The sequence below is a fragment of the Sorex araneus genome, chromosome 2 (genome assembly GCF_027595985.1).
Source record: "Sorex araneus isolate mSorAra2 chromosome 2, mSorAra2.pri, whole genome shotgun sequence".
NCBI classification, from domain to species: Eukaryota; Metazoa; Chordata; class Mammalia; order Eulipotyphla; family Soricidae; genus Sorex; species Sorex araneus.
The window spans coordinates 274,257,617-274,276,759 of record NC_073303.1 but is presented as its reverse complement, the minus strand read 5'-3'; the positions used below and the strand labels follow the sequence as shown (position 1 = coordinate 274,276,759).

At 62.8% G+C, this 19,143-nt stretch overlaps 1 protein-coding gene across 4 annotated transcripts in view; it reads right to left on the bottom strand.

Moving 5' to 3' along the window:
* The window catches only part of MED12L (mediator complex subunit 12L), a 262,569-nt gene extending 244,855 nt beyond the window's left edge, over positions 1 to 17,714 (bottom strand). For 3 of the 4 annotated variants that reach the window (XM_055129725.1, XM_055129724.1, XM_055129723.1), the window contains exon 1: positions 16,353 to 16,687. In XM_055129725.1, the coding sequence (XP_054985700.1) occupies positions 16,353 to 16,451 (99 nt within the window). In that variant the 5' untranslated portion in view covers positions 16,452 to 16,687. Of the gene's footprint in view, positions 1 to 16,352; positions 16,688 to 17,438 lie in introns of those variants that run through there. The other variant, XM_055129722.1, reaches the window with a different exon arrangement.
* Positions 17,715 to 19,143: the final 1,429 nt, after the last annotated feature.

The window sequence follows — 19,143 nt, the reverse complement described above, 5'->3', positions numbered from 1 at the left end:
GGGACAGCACCTGTGGCACCCAGCCAGGTGTGTGAAGCTGCTGAGGCCCAGGGAGCACTGTGGGTGGGAGCGGGGCCCCGAGGGCAGAGGGTGGGCACCACCATGGCAGTGCTTCTGTGCGTGTCGCCGCGCCCAGCTCACACCACCGGCAGGGAAGGGGGAGGGGGAGAGGATTTAAAATTAGAAGAGTAAGAATGGGGGGCCAGGGGGGCAGCTCGAGGAAGGCGCTGGGCTCAGGGGTGGCGCTGAGCTGGGAGGAGCCTGGGGACGCGGGTCTGACCCCACCAGGGCTGATAAGGCCCGACCGGGCTGGGCCAGGGGCCCAAGGCCAGAGACAGTGCAGGGGGCGCCTGTCTCGCATGCTGGCGCCCACAGGGCCCCCTGAGCACAGCCAGGAGAGACCCCTCAGCACACAGGCGTGTCCCCCCCTAAAAAGAGGAGAGGAAATAGCAGCACTATAGGGGTGCTCTTCACTGGGGCAGTGGGCGGGCACAGGGGGTCAGGCACCAGGTTCCGAGGCTACTTCCTGCGGAACCAGCCTGGGCCTCCCTCCCCCGGGCTCAGCCCACTCTTCCTTCCTCCCTCCCTCCCTCCCTCCCTCCCTTCCTCCCTCCTTCCCTCTTTCCCTCCCTCCCTCCTTCCTTTCTTCCTTCCTTCCTTCCCCCCTCCCTCCCTTCTTCCTTCCTTCCTTCCTTCCTTCCTTCCTTCCTTCCTTCCTTCCTTCCTTCCTTTTCTTTCTCTTTCCTTCTCTCTCTCCCTCTCTCTGCCTTCCTTCCCTTTCTTCTTTCCTTCCTTCCTCCCTCCCTTCTTCCTTCCTTTCTTTTTCTTTTTTCCTTCCTTTTTTCCTTCTTCCTTCCTTGTTCCTTCCTCCCTTCCTCCCTCCCTCCCTTCCTTCCTTCCTTCCTTCCTTCCTTCCTTCCTTCCTTCCTCCCTCCCTCTCTCCCTCCCTCCCTTCCTTCCTTCCGTTTGGTGTTTTGGGCCACACCCAGCAGTGCTCAGGGCTTCCTCCTGGCTCTGCACTCAGGGATCGCTCCTGGTGGTGCTTGGAAGACCATGTGGGATGCTGAGGACTGAACCTGGGTGGGCCACGTGCAAGGCCACATCCAGCCCTCCCTGCTGGACCATGTCTCCGGCCACGGGCTCAGCCCTGCCCACCCTGCTCCAGAGGTACCAGCTCCCGTGATCGCCTCCCTCCTCCCGCCCTTCCACGCATCCCTCCTCCCGTCCATCTGTGTCCATTGCTCCCTCCTCCTGTCCATCCCTGGCTCCTCCCATCTGTCCATCCATCCATGCCCGCTCCTCCTCTCTGTCCACCCCCGGCTCCTCCTGTCTGCCCATCCACCCACCCTGCTCTCCTCCCACCCTCCTGTCCTCCCCGCCCTCCTCCTGTCCGAGATCCACCCCTGGCTCCGCCCACCTTTCCGCTCGTCCATGTGTCCGTCCCTGGCTCCCACGTCTGTCCGTCATCCCTCCCCGGCCTCCTCCTGCCTGCCGTCTGTCCACCCTGGCTGCCTGCGCCAGGCCTCCCTCCTCCCCCTCCCTAAAGTGGGATTCCAATTAGATCTAAATATACCGAGCATTTATTCCGCTCTTATCTAAATAATTGTGTCCCATTAATTCATATTCAAATCAGATTCAAATGCGTGTCAGCCCGCAACAGCCACACCTGGCAGTGCTCTGGGAAGGGAAGCCGCGGGGAACCGTACACCGAGAACTACTTGAACTTGGAGATTTGCATAATCCATGTGGGGAAGGGGCCTTGGGGCGTGGACAGCCGGGATTTCTGAGGAGAAACCCCCCAGCCCCACGCGCACGCCAGGGCCAGGCTGGGCTCCAACAATTTCTTTTTTGTTTGTTTTTGCTTTTTGGGTCACACCCAGTGATGCACAGGGGTTACTCCTGGCTCTGCACTCAAGAATCACCCCTGGCAGTGCTCAGGGGACCATATGGGATGCTGGGAATCAAACCCGGGTCAGCCATGTGCAAGGCAAACGCCCTCCCTGCTGTGCTATCGCTCCAGCCCCAACAATTCCTGCTCTGCAAACCTCTGGGGGGGGGTCCCACCCCGTGCCCCGTCTGCCTCCCGCAGAGATGGGGGGGTCCCCCAAGCCCCTCCCAGGCCCGACACCCCACAAGGAGCCAGGGAGGGGGCAGGAAGGAGAAGAAGGGCAAAGGGCAAGGGGGGGAGAGGGAAGGAAGAGAGAGAGGCGACCCAGAAGGTAACTGCAGTGAACTTTGACCCCTGACCCCACAGGTACCCCAACGCCACCAGGTACAGCCTGGAGCCCCCAGCATCGCCCCCCCCACGACCCCACGAGCACTCAGATCCTTGCACGGGGCCGACAGATGCTGGTGAGTCTCCACTGGCCCCGGGAGGCCCCTCAGCCCCACGGAGGAGAAAGAAACGTGTGCAAGAGACAGAAAAAGCAGCTGCAAACTTAGCTTCAGGGCCACGCCCGGCAGTGCTGGCCACTGAGGGTGAGGGCTGGACAGATGGGGGGTGCCAGGGACCCCCCCCAGCTCCTGGCGGAAGCAGGTCCCCCAGCCCCAGCCGGCTCCCCGCCCTGCTCCTTTATCTGCCATTTGACACAGCCGCTATCTTGGAGCAACTTTTCATTTCTCGAGTAATTCATTCCTGTCACTGAGTTATATCGGTCGGCAACAGATTGACAATTAATTTTTTTTTTTAAACTGGCCCTCCACCGCAGATATTTTGAGCGGCGCTGTTCCAGAGCGGACAGATAACAGGCTTCTATTTCTCGTCTCCGCCCCCCCATCGCCCTGCCGGGGAGGCGTGGATGGAGAACCAGGCACCGGGAGAACAAAAATATCACTGGCGAATCATTTCTAATGATTTAATAATGACTTAAAGGCAGACCTCGCGCCCGCCGGCTCCCGCTGTAAATAACGCCTCCGATTCATGGCCGTTTTCTTCTTCGTGATCTTTTGTTTTGTGTTTGCTCAGGAGGGAGCGTTCTGCCTACACCTGATAAGGGTCCAAGCAGCCGGCCCCCCAAAATATTCTGCAGACTGTCCATTAAGAGCACTGTGTGCGGAGTCCTCAAGAACCACCTGAGGGGGCAGCGGGTTCGGCTCAGGGCAGGGGAGAGCACAGGCCTTCCACACGCCAAGTCCCGGTTCATTCCCAGCCCCAGGAACCCCGAAGTGTCCCCCCACTAAAACCTCCAGACCCCTATGTGGGCCGGAGAGAAGGACGCGGGGAGGGCACCGGTCTTGCACGCAGCCAACGTAGGCACCATCCCTGGCCGCTTACGCTGTCCCCGTGAGCTCAGAGCCGGGGGAAGGCCTCAGCACCACGGGGAATGCCCCCAAACAAACACACAAACAAATAAAAAGCAACTAAGTCAACCTCTCTGCCCAAGATTCCAATGACCTTTCGAACCAAAGGTGGGGGGGGCGGGGGGCTGTGGCTGGGAGGCGGGGGTGGTGGGGGATACAGAAAATCCACACTGTCCAAGCGGCCACCCTTAAGGGGAGGCGAGTGGTGCCGGACACGGCCTGCGTGCAGCCCCCGTCCCGAATGGCAGCGTGGATCGCGGGCTCGCCAACGAGAAGACGGTGTTTCCATGGAGGCGGGTTTGGATTCGCTTTCTCAGTGCTGCGGGGGGGTCTCAAGGCCGGCCCGGCCCAGCTGGAACTGGCAGCTCCGAGGGGTCCGGGGAGCCCCCCTCCAGGCCCCGCCTCCCTGGGGCCGACCGTACTCCTCTGCAGCCACGTGTCCTGGCTGTCCCCGGCCCACCCCCCCTCCACCCACACCTTCAAGTTGACGGATTCAGCAGGGAAAGCACCTGCTCGGTTCCAAGTTCAATCCCTGGTGCCACCGGCATGCGCAAAGCAGACGGCGCGTGAGCAACACAACCGAGGGAGCACGGCCCGGGGAGCACCATGGGAGCACGAAGAAGGAGCACCGACGTGGCCCGCCCCAGCTCGGGAGCACCACAGGCAAGAGCACCAGCGACTCTGGAGCAGGGAAGGGGGTGAGACGCGCCCTGATGAGCGAAACTGCCAAGCCAGGGGGGCGACGTCCGGAGCCTCGGTCTTGGGGCCCTCATCAGCCCTGCACCCGCCCCCCCCCCTGAGCCGCCCTCCTGGGAAATGGGCCTGGAAGCCCCCCGGAAAGCTGCTGTTCAGGGGGTCCACATACGCGCCGGGGGCCCAGGGCACCAGAACAGCGCCCCGAAGCCCCCCTTCCGCACGGCACCCTGCAGGCTGGAAGCACACAGGCTCCCTCCCCACCCCTGAGCCCACCCAGCTCTGGAAAGACCCCCCGGGCGGGGGGACTGCAGGGTCAGACTTGGGGGGATCCCAGCACCTCTCCAGTCAGTCACCTGTGTGAGGCTGGTTCTGTTCCACCCCAGTGGGTGCAAGAGGGAAGGGAAGCACGAGAACCCACAGAACGGAGCCTGGGACCGGCCTAGACGTGCATGGCCACGGAGAGTATCTCGATGAAGTGAAAGTTCGGGGGGAGAGGCCCAGACACAGGAGGACTGCACCCACTCATGCAACAGGAGATCACAGAGAAAGAGGCTGGCACCCAAGGGCAGCAGAGACGAGGGCTGGGAGGGTGGCCCCCTAGTTGGAAGGGTCCCTCCAGGGCGGGGGGAGAAGGCGGCTGGGATGGAGAAGGGACCAGTAAGTCAGGGATGGTTGGAGGGATGCTCGGGACGGGAGATGTGTGCTGAGAGTAGGTAAAGGACCAAACCTGACGGCCTCTCAGTGTCTGTATTGCAAACCGTGATGCCCCAAAGTAGAGAGAGAGAGTAAGACGGAAAGTGCGTACCATAGGGGGGGTGGCAGCAGGGATACTGGGGACACTGGTGGTGGGAAAACGTGCACTGGTGAAGGGACAGGTGTTCAATCACTGTATGACTAAAGCTCAATCATGAAAGCCTTGTAACTGTCTCTCCCGGTGATTCAATAAAAATAAAATTAAATTAAATTAATAAATATGTAAAAGAATGCTTCTCTTTCCGCAAACGCTTTGGAGGAATCGGGGCAAGAGCTGACTGTCGTTAAACGCAAGAGCCTTTCTACAATGTGGCTGGTCGACGGTCCTGAGGTCCACTCTGGGTTCCGGAAACGTCTCCACTCCCACTTCTCGTGCTGCCAAGGGCTGTGATATTGGCTACCACAAAGCGAAAGCTCTGAGGGAGCCTCCAACCAGTCTGAGATTAGAAATGGCCCCTAAGGGCCAGGGAGATAGGGCAGTGGGTAGCGCACTTACCCTGTGAGCAAGAGACCCGGGTTGGAGCCCCAGCACTTCGTAAGATCCCCAGAGCACTGCCAGGAGTGACGCACGAGCACAGAGCCAGGAGTGAGCCCTGCGCCCGGCCCAGAGATGAGCTGAAACATGGGGTCCTTCATTTCTTTGTTCTTCTCTCCTTTCTTAACTTTTTAGGCCACACCCGGGGATGCTCAGGGCTGGCTCCTGGCTCTGCACTCGGGGATCACTCCTGGCAGGCTCGGAGGCCTATGAGATGCCGGGACTCGAATCCGGGACAGCCTCGTGCAAGACAAGCGCCCCGCCCGTTCCGTCTCGCCCCTCTCCGGCCAGTCTCTGAGAGATGGGCCATGGCTAGGGCTGGCACACGGGCCTGGCAGGAAACTCAGCACCCACAGAATTCAGCACCCACCCAAGGGGGCAGGAGGAAGCCCGGGGTCTCACACAGGCTTCCCCACTCCGGGCCGGAGCCTGTGAGACGGAGGCGGGGCCCGCCAGGAGAACAGAGCGACTCACGAGGGGCTGCACAGCTGGGCCCTCTGCAGCCCGACAGCGCAGCCCACAAATCAGGCAGTGCCCAGCCCAGACTCTGCCCAGGAAAGCCCCCAACACACACAGCGCGGAAATGCTAAGGACACCTTCCGCCAGAGCATCTGAGCTTCCAGAGGGTTCTTTCTGTGGAGAGGCACGGCCGAGTGGGTCCACACAAACACACACACACACACACACACTCACACACACACTCACACACACACTCACACACACTCACACACACACTCACACACACACTCACACACTCTCACACACACACTCACACACACTCACACACTCACACACACACTCACACACACTCACACACACACTCACACACACACTCACACACACTCACACACACACTCACACACACTCACACACTCACACACACACACTCACACACACACACTCACACACGTACCTGTGCAGGCAGCCAAGGCTGCAGGCAGAGGGGCACCCACCCACCCCTCCAAGTTGCAAGAACAACTTGAGGCCCCCCAGGGCTCGGCCCCGGGGCTGCTGAAGGAGAGGTCGCACAGACCCCCGGGCCACCCCAACACAGCACAGGGCCCGGGTCTCCCATCAAACTCTCCTTCCTGCAGAACAGCCTCTCCCCGCAGCAGGACTCAGGGACGGGGCCTCCGCCCTCAGTGCAGGGGTGCAGAGGGGGGGGCTCCACCCCGAGCCACAGACCCCCACTGAGCGGGAGGGGAGGGGATGCCAGGATTGTGCAACCTCGGGGCCAGAAAGGCCTCCTGGTGTGAGGCTGCCGGGGTGCCAAGAGAGAAGTGGGGACACCATGACAACAGAGAATGCCTCGGCCCAGGGGGCTGACCACTGCCCAGCCCTGCTCGGGCCGCCCTGGGCAGCCATGCCAGCAAGGCGCAGAGAGTCCAGTAACTCCACCCCCGGGAAGCACAAGAGCCGCCAGCACTGACTTTTATTTTATTATTTTTTTTACTCCTTCAGTTTGGGGGTCACTCCTGGCAGTGCTCAGGGCACCACTCAGAGAGCTGTGGATCCAGCCCGGCCTGCCTTGCCCTCTCTCCGTCCCCCCACCCAAGCCAGGGGCCCAGGCCCAGTGTTCAACGCCCCCTCCCCTGCACGCTCCAGAGATGGGAACCGGGGGGCGGGGTGACGGCCCCCTGAGCCTCACATCACGGGAGGAGCAGCTGCCGCGGCTGGGGCCTGCAGGACCCTGCTGGGCCAGGGCCGGGAGCGGCGGGGGGGTGGGGGGTGGCCTTGAGAGGCCCGTCAGAGGGACAGCGAGGCGGGCTCGAGCGGGGGGCTCTGCCAAGCGTCCCAGCGGCTTTCCAGCAGAAGCCAGAAGCCCTCAATCAGTCGCTTCTCGCTTCCTCGGTGTCAACACTCCCCACTCGGCCACACTCCCAGCGGCCAGCGCAGCTTTCGCTGGCTCGAAGTGTCCCCTGAGGACAGGCAGCCCCCTGAGGGCAGTGCTCAGAACCCCCGGGAGCTGGGGCGTGTGGGCTCGTGGGAGGGCAATGCACCGCACACACCCCCTGTCCCCGCCCCCACCCACCCACCCATCCAGCAACCACACGGAGGGCCATGGAGGCATAAAAGCTCTTCGTGGGGCCAGAGCGGTCACACAGCAGGGAGGGCGTTTGCCTCCTTGCCTGTGGCAGACTTGGGTTCGTTCCCCGGCACCCCCTATGGTCCCCTGATCACCACCAGGAGTGATTCCTGAGCCAGGAGTAACCCCTGAGCATCGCCGGGTCTGGCCCCACTCCCAATGCCCCCCCCCAAAAAAAAAGAAGAAAAGAGAATTTCTTCCTCTCCCCAGCTTCCAGGAACTGAATGACAGTCCTGCAGCCCGGAACAGCCCCAGCGGCCGAGCCGGACACACTCAGCACGGCCTGAACCCAAGCCTCCCCACTGGCCATAGCAGGCTCCTGCGTGCCGGTGTCTACACCGGCCCTCAGCCTGCGCCCCAGCCACCAGGGCTCTCACCTGGCCTCCACCCAGCCCGGACCCCTCCCTGGCAACCCGTCCGGGCTCCCCAGGGGCTCTGGCGCCCGGAGCCTCCCGCTCCTGATTAGTACCCGGAAGAAAACAACCCATCCCCGCTCCTGCTTCGGAGATAACGACTGTTTGCATGTGGGTGATAATCTGGCCAGATTATAGAGACACATTTTTTTTGAAGCAGAAATCATGCTCTTTTGTAACTTGCCATTTTTCTCGATTATATAAATTTTCCAAAGCAGGGAAGGGAGGGAAGGAAAAAAATAAAACCAACAATGAACTTCCCTCATTACCCAGATTCAGAAACTGCCTGAAGAGAACAGGCTGCGCTCACCTGCCGTCTCCACGGAGACTAAACTCGGGTCAGCGAGACCCAGAGACAAGGGAGCCTGTTCCCCCGCCCGCCTCCTCCCTCTGCTGCATCCCTAACCACTGAGCTTCCCCGAGAAACCCCCACAGTCACAGTCACAGGGTCTGGAAGGCCCCTGACACCGGGGCTGCCAGTTGTGTCCATCACAACACACGCAGGTGTGGCCAGGGTGGGTCCACCCCGGCGTCCACTGAGAGAGGGTCAGCAGAGAGCGTCCCAGTTCTCCAAGCTCCCAACTCTCTGACTCCCGAGTCTGCTGCCTTCCCTCTCGCCCGTCAACCGGCCCCAGGAATCAGCTGGGGTCTCTCCATCCTGTCTGCGGGGTGCAGCCCCCCACAGCTGGCTGCGCGGACCCCACTTCCCAGGCTCTGCGACCCCCTAGCTCCGCAGACAGCAGCCAGCTTGAGAGCCAGCTGCCCAGCGGCTCAGGTTCGGACGCCGGACCCCTAAGTTAGAGCTTCCGGGAGGCGGGTGGGGAGCCCAGACAAGGAGAAACTCGGCCAATGGGCTGGAGCGACAGCACAGCAGGTAGGGCGTTTGCCTTGCATGTGGCCGACCCGGGTTCGATTCCCAGCATCCCATAGGGTCCCCCGAACATCACCAGGAGTCATTCCTGAGTGCAAAGCCAGGAATAACCCCTGTGCATTGCCGAGTGTGACCCAAAAAGCAAACAAACAAACAAACAAAAAAACACCTCGGCCAAACTCACTGACAGGATGAGTGCCACGGCCGGGAGCCCTAACTGAGCCACGGGCATGTGCCACCCCCAACGGGGGCAGAGACGAAGCCCACCCACAGGGCTCATGCTGCAAACCTGGATTAATTCACAAAAACAACCACTCTGTGCTGAGGACCTTGGAGATTCGGACAGAACCAGGGGAGAGCGATGGAGAGTCTCCAAGCACGGCCCCAAGTCCCATCCCCGAACGCATGGTCCCTCCAGCACTGCAGGGTAGCGCGCTGGAGGCCCTTGACCATCGCCGGGGTGTCCCTGCTGGCCCCCAACACCACTGGGCCCACAGTGCCATGAGGCAGGGAAACAGCACTAAATTCTTGGTTTTCTTTTTTCTTTTTTTTTGGCGGTGCCGGGAACAGTCCTGGGCACCCCTACGAGGCAAGTGCTCTGCCACTGAGCCATGTCTCTGGCCCCAGGGTCCTATCCAGTGTGGCAGCCCCAGGAGTGGCCCCGGGGCCCTCTCCTGAGAGAGGCGTCAGAGGTCAACAAGGAAAGGAAAGGGTCCGGCTCCTGTAGCTACGGAGACAAGTCGTCCGAGTGTGGGGCGCGGAGGAATGAGGGGGCGCCTCATCTAAAATACTCTCGATGGAGTCCCGATCTAGAGCAACCTTTCCCAAAGGGCGCCAGAGGGCCCCCCCAGCCAGGTGGAAGGATGGGAGGCAGTGAGAATGGCAGTCATAGGGGTACCGGGCAGGGGGCCACTGAAAGATCCCATTCCTTTTGTTGTTTTGTTTTGTTTTGTTTTTGCTTTTTGGGTCACACCCAGTGATGCTCAGGGGTTACTCCTGGCTCTGCACCCAGGAATTACCCCTGGCGGTGCTCAGGGGACCATATGGGATGCTGGGAACTGAACCCAGGTCGGCCACATGCAAGGCAAACGCCCTCCCTGCTGTGCTATTGCTCCAGCCCCGAAAGATTCCATTTCTGAGGGGGGGGGGGCGCCTTAGGAGTCTTCTCAAACTTTCTAGGATTCACGGAGGGAGCTGGGTTCAGATGCTCATTCCTCCACCTTCCCCAAGTTCTGGGGGAGGCCCCACTCTGCTCCGTACAGACGCACCTGGGATGGTTCTGCTGGTGTCGTGTACCCCAAGAAAAAGTCCACCACTTTCTCTCTCTCCTTCTTTTTTTTTTTTTTTTTTTTTGCTTTTTGGGTCACACCCAGCGATGCTCAGGGGTTACTCCTAGATTTGCACTCAGGAATTACTCCTGGTGGTGCTGGGGGACCCTATGGGATGCCAGGGATCAAAGCTGGGTTGGCCGCCTGCAGGGCAAACGCCCTACCTGCCGTATTACCACTCCAGCCCAGGTCCACCGCTTTCACTCTCCTCACTGGCCTCCAAGTTCCGGGAACGGCTGGGAATAGCAGCTCCTTGGGGCTAAGGCCTCCAGCCTCGGGGTCTGTGAGGACACGGATGTCCACCAGGGAGGAGGGTGAGGGGCCACGGCACCAACAAACAAATCCCAGTTTTCTCCCCCAACCACCGCTGTTGTCTGGTCCTCCGGGCGACTGGTCGACCTGCTTTCTCTCCCCTGCACTGCCTCTCCGCGATGATAAAGAAACCAATTCTCACCACCCCTCACCCTACCTCCCCAGCAGTCTCCAAAACGAGCATTTCTGTGTTTGAGGAGTTTTAAATGCTAATAAGAAAGAGGCACTACCAAAATAAAACGAGCACTGGGACAGTCGAATGTTATAAATACAACTGTGCTGTCTACATTCTGTTCATTGCTTCACAAGCCCCAACCCAGTGGGGCTGAGTCTCACCACAGACCCCAGGAGCGCCAGGGACAGGCCCACCCTCCCACAGCTGAGATGGGGGGGCCGAGGGGGGGTGGAGGCCAATGAGGACAACCAGAGGGGCTGACAATGGGCACAGAGACCAGCCCCATCCACCTTCCCAGCGTAAACAAACTAGCGAGAAAGAGGGGAGTGGTCCCAAGGCCGGCCCCCCCTCGAGGGAGTCTGAGCCAAAAGAGGGGACATTGGAACAGGAAGGGAGGGGGCAAACGTGGGGCCAGCAAGGTCTGAGGGCGCAGGGGCGTTTAAGGAATTTCAAATCACACAAGAGGCAGGAGGGGGAGGAACGGCCGTGGCGTGTGACCCAGGGCTCCATGCCCAGGCTCAAGGTTCCTCTCCCTTCCCGCAAGCCCTGGAAGGAGTGAACCCCATTCCAGCAGGGAGATGGGGAGCAGAGAGGCCTGGAGAGGGGGGCGTGCGGGGGGAGGCGTCGGAGCTCAGCTGGGGTGAGGAGACGGCCTGGACAGGCCCCGGTGACAGGCCAAGGGAACAGGCCACCCGGGCTGGACGGCAGCTTCCTGCTCCCCTGGCTGAGCGCAGACCCCAGCAGGGCAGTGAGGCGGGGGGGGGGGGGGGGGGGCCTCCTCACCTGGGCCTCGGAATGGCTCCCTCCAGGTGGGGTCCTCAAAGCTCCTGATCCCCTGGGCGCTGGGTGAAGATGCCAGCTCAGGGTGGCCTCGGAGGGGCCGGGCATGGCCTGAGACCCAGCAGGGGGTGGGTGCTGTGGACTGCGCCCTCCCCCCAACTGCCCTTGACCTGGGATTGGGCAGGCTCAGGCCCCTGCAGCTGGAAGTGTCCCTGCTGCCCCCTCCCCCATCCAGACTCAACTACTCAGATCTCCCCCAGCAGGGGTGGAACCCCACCCCTGCCTCGGAGCTCCCCCCACCCCGCCCCACTCAGTGGACACCCAGGACTGTCCCTTCCTCCTTGGCCCCCACCTTGCCTTCGAGCGTAGACATTCATTCCCGCTCACGCAAGCGCCCTGCCAGGAGGAGGGGGCGTGACAACATTAGGACCCCTTCAACGGTGCCTCCCACCCTGGGGAGAAGGCCTCGTAGGGGGGCTGAGACCCCCCAAAGAGGAGGCAGCCATGGGTACCAGTCAGTCATGCACACCAGACTCCATTCTGGCTTCCCTGGCACCACCAGGTCCCCGGGAGCCCCCCCAGCACCGCCATGGCCTGTTCTGCAGGAGGAGACACTGAGGCACAGTCTGTGCCAAGCCAGGTGCAGGCGCGCAGCTGAACCTCCCAAGACCAGGTGAAGGAGGGTGTGCGGGGCTGGGGTAGGGGCAGGGGTGGCACTGAGGATGCCCCATCCCGAGAAAGGAAGCAGGAAGGGGGGTCCTGGGGTGGCAGTGAGGGGACCAGCCCCCTGAGCTGACAGGGGCCACGAGGCCTGGCTGCTAAACTGTGCGTCCCGACCCCACGGGGCCTTTATGCAACTGCCCACAGGGGCTCGGAGATGCCCGAGGTGAAGGGGCGGGCCGGCCGGCCAGGCTGCGGTCAGGACTCTGGCTCCAAGTCCAGCGCCGTGGACCGTCGAAGCTCTCCCAGCCCGCGGCTGTCGGCGGGTGTGGCCCCCAGGAAGTGTCAGGAGCCAGAAAGGCAGCACGGGAGTTCAGGCGCTCGCCTTGCATGCGGCAGGCCCTGGTCCAGTCCCTGGCACCATGTATGGACCCCTGAGCACCAGCAGGGCTGACCCCGAAGCACAGGGCTGGGAAGAAGCCCCAATCTGGGTGTGGCCCAAATACACAATAAAAACAAAAAAAGTCTGTAACAACTGCCTGATTTGTTTCTAGGAAATGTTTTGTTTATATTCTTATTTTATACATCAGCATTCCAAGGGTCACCTAAAAACTACTCAGGTGGTAGTGGGTCGTGAGGGACACGGGAGGGAGTGTCCCTAGGAGCACCGGTCGAGGGAGTAAGGGGCTCCTGGCCGTACTGCACCCCTGCGACTCAGATAACGCCCTTGGAGGGCTGGTGTGTGCCAGCGCGCTCGGGCGGGCGGGTCCTGACTCCTCACTGCTCTCCATCTTTCTGACGAGCCCCCGCCCTCTGGCCTTATCTCCCGGGCACCAGCTAATAAGGATTTAAAAGTTACACCAACCAGGGGAGGGCTGGAGCAATAGCACAGCGGTAGGACGTTCGCCTTGCACGCGGCTGACCCGGGTTTGATTCTTCCGCCCCTCTTGGAGAGCCCAGCAAGCTACTGAGAGTATCTCGCCCGCACAGCAGAGCCTGGCAAGCTCCCCATGGTGTATTGGATATGCCAAAAACAGTAACACCAAGTCTCAAAATGGAGACATTACTGGTGCCCGCTCGAGCAAATCGATGAGCAACGGGATGACAGTGACAGGGGGCTGGAGAGAGTACAGAGGACACGGTGCTTGCCGTGCAGCCGACCCAGGTTCAATCCCTGGCATCCCATGCGGTCACCCTTGGGCTCCCGTGAGTGACCCCTCGAGAGCAGAGCCAAGAGGAACCCCTGAGCACCACAGCGTGTGACCAAACACAAAACAAAAGTGACACCAGTGGGGGGCGGGGCTGAGGAGGTTGGCACGCAGTGGAGCGAGTGGCCAGAACCTCAGTGAAGGCCCTGCAGGCGGGGGGACGAGGCTCTGTCCAGAGCCACGAGCAAACCAGCCAGGCAGGCACCAAACCCCCAGCCCCAGCGCTGCGTCTCCAAGCAGAAGAAATCACAAGTGGCAGACTTGGGCGGTGGGGGGGCCGGGGGGAGCACAGCAGTGTGCGAGGGGGATGACAGGGCTCACTCCTCGCTCTGTCTCGTGTTCAGGGCTCACTCCTCACTCTGTCTTCAGAGATCACTGCGGGCAAGCTCCGGGAAGCACGCACGCCAGTGCTCCAAGCCAGGTCGCCCTGTACTACCTCTCCGTGCCCCCACCGCCCCCTGCAGATTTCTTTGCAAAGTTCCTTTTTTATTTTATTTTTTTGGTATGTGAAGTTTTTTAAAAATACAAAACAAAAGAATCAGGTTGGGTACTACTGTCAGTACAGACAGGGGCGACGAGTATGAGGTGGCAATTATTGTGTGAAATACGGTAGCTCTTCCAGGATGGTTTTCTTCCCGAGAACCAAGGTTCCCAATTCTTTCTTACTGGAATCTGTGACGGAGAAGTTATGCAACTTGCCCAAGGCCACACCACCGCGCAGAGGCGGAGGCAGAATGCAAGCCCAGTGGCGGGGGTCCCACTTGGGGGTCCCCCAACTTCCCCGGAAGCAGCGTCTTCCTTCCCACCCTGCGACCGGTCTGCCGGGACCCCGGGGAGACTGTGGCGAGTCACAGGTGAACCCTTCCAACTTCTGACCACCTGGCCCCGTGTGAAAACACACATGCGTGTAAACAAGCATCAGAGACAGTCCGTGTTCTGTATTTCACGCACACATAGAGGGGCCGCGTACGGAATCGCGACACCCCGCGTCCTCCTGTCTAAAACACTGAGAGGAACTAAAACACTGGTATAACGTAGGTAAGGGAGGGGCCGGGAGATGCTCAGAGGGCTGGAGCACTGTCGTGTGTGATCCCCAAGGAGGGTGACAGGGGACAGAAACGGGCTCCAAGCAGTGCTCAGGGGGACAGAGACCACTCCCAGTGGCACTCGGCTGAGCAGGCACAAGGTGCAGCACTGGGGTCTGCAGTGGGTTCTGGGGGAGGAGGGACCCCAACGGGGTGCAATGGGGTGCTGGGGGATGAGGGATAGGCAGGCCACGGGGATCTCAGCCGGGGCATCAGCCCTTGGAGCTGTCACCCGGGAAGCCAAGATTATTTTCTTCGGGAACCAGAGAGACCCCAATCCCGCACGGTGTGTCCACCGAAAGAATGAACACTCCACGGGCACCCCTCCACGCTCGGGTGCCCCAGGCCGCTGTGTCTGAAATGGGAGCTGGCTTCCGCCCAACCTCACTGGAGTGAGCGAGGAGGCCTTGCCCCAACCCCACTCCAAACGTCCTCCCCAATGCACCAAGCTCGGAAAGTGATGGAGTTGGCTCGAGATGTTGGTTTCCATCCAGTGCTCCAGGGGAACCGTACGGGATGCCGGGGGTGGAACCCGGGTCAGCCGTGTGGAAGGCAAGCGCCCTGCCCGCTGCGCTTTGGTTCTGGGCCTGTTTCCAGTCCTTGAGCAATTAACTTGAGGGAGAGAGGGAGAAGTAAAAAAAAAAAAAAAACCCACAACATCTCAACCAACTCCCACAGCAACGCGAGCAGGTGCACCTATGAAACCTCCCAGCCCCTGTGACTGCAGATGCCCGGCTCCCGGCCTGTGAAGCCTCCACCAGGCGGCTGTCAACCGTGTCTGCTGCTATGAACGAAACCTCCATAGTAACAAGCTGAAACTGACACGACTCAAAGCCTGAAACTGACACATCTACCAAAACAGGAGTCTTAAGGACCACACCCCGCTGCCTGCCTGACGCAAAGTCCTTCCTGGAATGTCGGTGGGCCTGTAAACTTCAGTTTGTCTGCTGGAGGATCATGAGGACAGACACACCCACCCAGGGGTGCTCCAGGCTTGCTCCGGGCTCTGTGCTCCACCAGAGATCACTCCCGGTGGTGCTGGGGACAGAACCCGGGTTGGTTTCCTGCAAGGCAAGAACCTAAATAACCCCTCTACCGGCCTGCCAACTTTTCCTAGCAGGGGTCTGAGGCCCAGAAAGAGAAGTTCTGAAGCTCTACAGGGTGCCACCTTACCCCCAGCTGGGAAGCAGGAGATCTCATAAAAAGAAAAAAAGAAAAAAGAAAGTAACTCCCAGGACAAATTGTGTAGCCAGGGGTGATCATTATAAGTGGAGAGTTGTTACATAATTACTTGTTAACTACTGACAAACACAGCCGGCTACACAACGCCATGGTTACCCTGGCCTTTGAAAGAAACGGGTCTGCGGGCGCGTGGAGGTTTCGCCAATTAATTCCGCTCGCGAGGACTCAGCAATCCTGGGACCTATTTCCCCTCCAAGGTAACAACCTGCTTTCACATATACAGAACAGCCTTCCAGCAATTAAGCCAATCGCCTCTAGGGACCCAAATCAGTGTTTTCCCCTTCCTATTGATTTTTTTCCTCTCTCTCCAAAGGGGCGAGAGGGGATGCTGGAAGAAGTAACGTGCACAAACGCTACATTATTTGTCGCCTCCCTGAAAACGACTTGCACGCCCAACAAGAAGATGAACAGACAAGGATCCCCCCCCACACACCCATCCAGCCCCCCCGACCTCCGTCACACCCGCCCCCTTCCCGGGTGCCCCCCGTGCTCCGCCCGTGCAAAAAAAAAAAGACAGAAAAGAAACCGTCCGCCCGGTGTCGGGGTGCTCCTGGCGTTCCCACATTTCTCAAAAAGTTTAGGAGCATTTTCCGAGGCGGCGGCAAGAGAAGGGAAACCCAGCGGGGGAGACGCGGGCGGCCGGGCTCGGGCCGGGAGGACGCGGGCGCAGCGGCCGGGGCGCCGTGCCAGGCCCGAGGACCCGGAGGCCGGCGGGCCCCGGGCGCGCGCGCGCCGGCCGTGACAGCCGCGGGGTCCCGGGCGCCTGGGGCCCCCCGCGCGCCCCCCGCGCGCGCCCCCCGCCTCCGCCCGCCGCCCTGCGGCGCCCGCCCGGCGCGCCCCGCCAACTTGGCCCCGGGTCAGCGCTGCGCAGCGCGGCGCGGCGCGGGGAGGCCGCGGGCCGCGCTCACCTCCTTCTGCTTGGGGTCCTGCGGGTAGACGTCTGGCGGCCCGAGGCGCGGGCGCTTCAGCGGTCTCCGCTCATAGCTCAGGAGCCCGAAGGCGGCCATGATCTCGCATGTTCCCCGGCGGAATGAATGAGCCTCGGAGCCCGAGCCGCCGCCTCTGAGCGCCAGGGAGCAGCACTTTGCAGACAGGCGTCCCCTCCCCGCGCCGCTCGCTCCGCGCTCGCCGCCGCGCTGCAGGCAGGAAGAAAGCAGGTCGTGTGCAGGCGGCCGCGGGCGAGCCCCCCGCCGGCCCCGGGGACCCCCCGCGCGCCCGGCTGGCCGCGGCCCGCCCAGGTCCACCCCGCGGCTCCGGCCTGCGGATCGCGCCCCCCCACCCCGCCCCCGTCCCCCCACCCCGCCTCCTCTCCCACCCCGTCCCCAGGGGGAGGAGCAGCTGATGGGAACGTGTGACTTTTTTCACCAATGGACCCAAACCCACCCCAGCCGGGCGCAGTGGGGGAGGGGCGCGGGGAGGAGGGGGGAGAAAAACTTTTGCGGACGCCCCTGGCCCGAGGGGACCCCCGGGGCTGACCCCGGGGAGACGACGGGCGCGCTCCCCGGGTTCCCCCCCTACCCCGCTCCCCGGGAGCCCAGCGACCCGCCCCCGCCGGCCCGCCGCCGCAGCCCCCCGCCGCCCGGCCTCCCGAGCGGGCCCGGGGCGCAGGGGCCGAGCGGCCTGGAGGCCAGGGCAGGGCAGGGCAGGGCAGGGCAGGGCCGGGCTGGCCGGGCGGGCACGGGGTGCCGGCGTGCGGGCTGCGTGCGGGAGAGGCGGCCGGGCCCCCGAGGCGCGCGGCGGGTGGCTGGAGGGGGGCGCGCTCGCGGTGGCGCGGGGCCGGCTTAACCCTTTCCTGCCCCATCGGGGGCTGGGCCGGGGGAGGGTGATGGGTGGGAGAGGGGGCCCGGCGGGTGGGCTGCAGTGTCCACGGGGCTGGGGGGCAGCCGGCCCGCCGGGCATCTAGGGGCTCCCGCAGCCCTCCCCGACCCCCAGCAACCCCGGGCCGCAGCCCCTCCTCCCTCCCCGCCCCCACCCCCGGGCCCCCAACAGTTTACCTGTTGGTCCCCGGCTAGCGGGCAGGGGCCGGCGGTAGGGGCCGCGTACCGGCGGCCGCAGCCTCCCTGACCCGGGGTGGGATGGGCGGGAGAGGGGGTGGGGATCGGGACCGGATCGGACCCCGCGCCGGCGTTCGGGCCGGCCCGGGCGAGCTGCGGGGCCGCGGCGAAGTTTGCCAGGGTGCGGGGGCGGCGGGCGACGCCGGCTGGCGGCCGCCGGCGCTGGGGCCCCCTCGGGCCCGGGAGCGCGAGCGTCCGAGTTGGCGGCGCGGGGCGCGCACTGAGCATGCCCAGCTCGCGGCCGGAGCGGAGGAGTTGGCGGCCGCCGCGCTCCGATCCGCCGCGCGCTCCGGGTTTTCGGCGCCGCAGAGCGCGCCGGCCGCGGGGTGAAGCGGGGCGCGCGAGGGGGCGCCCCCCGCATCGCCGCCCGGGGGCCGCGGCGGCCCCGCGCCCCGCGCCCCACCCCCGCCCCCTCTGCTCGGGGTCGCCGGCCGGCCTCACCTGCGCCGGCCTCCACCCGCCCCGCCGGCCTCGGGGTGGGGGGGGGGGACCCGGGCCGGCCCCCCGCGAGCAGCCGGGCCACCTGCCGCCCGCCGCGGGGGCGGGCCCGGCCTGTCCCCCCACCCGGGGACCCCGCGGGAGGCGCGCCCCTGGGAGGATGCGCCCCGCTCCTGGCCCGGAATGATGGCTGCTGCCGGGGCCCCGGCCCTAAAGGAGTAGGAAATAAGCCCACGCGCCCTTTGCCGGTACCTTTTTTCGGTTTTTATTTTCCAGAGAGAGGGAGAGAGAGCCCCGGGGGGGCCAGTTCGGGACGGTGGCAACGAAGCTGCCTCTCTGGATCCCAAGTTCTTGACCCATTTTCTCTAGCGCTGGAAATGGGAAGCAAAGTCATGTCCCCCACACCCTGGGGGATTTCCCACACTTCCCAGATTTCCCCCCTCCCCCCAGCCCCGTTGCCACCCCTCTAAGAATGATGCACGTAGAGGGCACTGGACGCCAAGCCAGGGATCCCGAGACGGGTTGGGGAGATGGCTGGGTACCCTCTTAGCTCTGCTGCTGCCTTGCAAGCGAGGGGGGAGGAGGAGGGGGTGACTCTGACCTAGGAACGCCCGCCCACACCTGCCCCTGCCTGCCTGGCCGGGGGCTTCTGGAACCAGCCCTCTGGCTACCTCCCCAGAACAGTTGCGGCCCAGTGGGCCCAGCGAGCCCAGCGACTGTCTGTCCACAGGAGGCACTTCCTGGCCTCCCGCCCACTCCCCCTGAGTGTCACTTCCAGGCTGACCTGGCCCTTGGGATAGAAGGATCCGGCGTATCTAGCGGAAAAGCACCAGACATATCCCAAAGCAGAAGCCACGGTGTTCTGGACACCCCCGGGACGCCCCTCTGACCCTCATCCAAGTTTCCCAGTTCTTGCTTATCTCCCCTGGCCCCCACACTGGCGGTCTGCAGCGGGCAGCGGGCAGCACATCTGGCTGGGTAGGAGAGGGGGTCATCAGGGGTCATTTGGGAGATAGCTGAAGCCAGGGCTAGCCTGGGGGGAGATGTTCTCCCTCCCCCCTATACTCTCCCCCGGGCGTGCCTTTACAGACCCCCCAAGTCATTCTCACAAAGGAAGCCCCTAAAAGTGCAGCTGGACGTCCAGATCCCAGTGGGTTTGGTGACTGTGGTGGGAGGAGAGAAGGGGGTGGCTCCTCTTTCCCCCTTA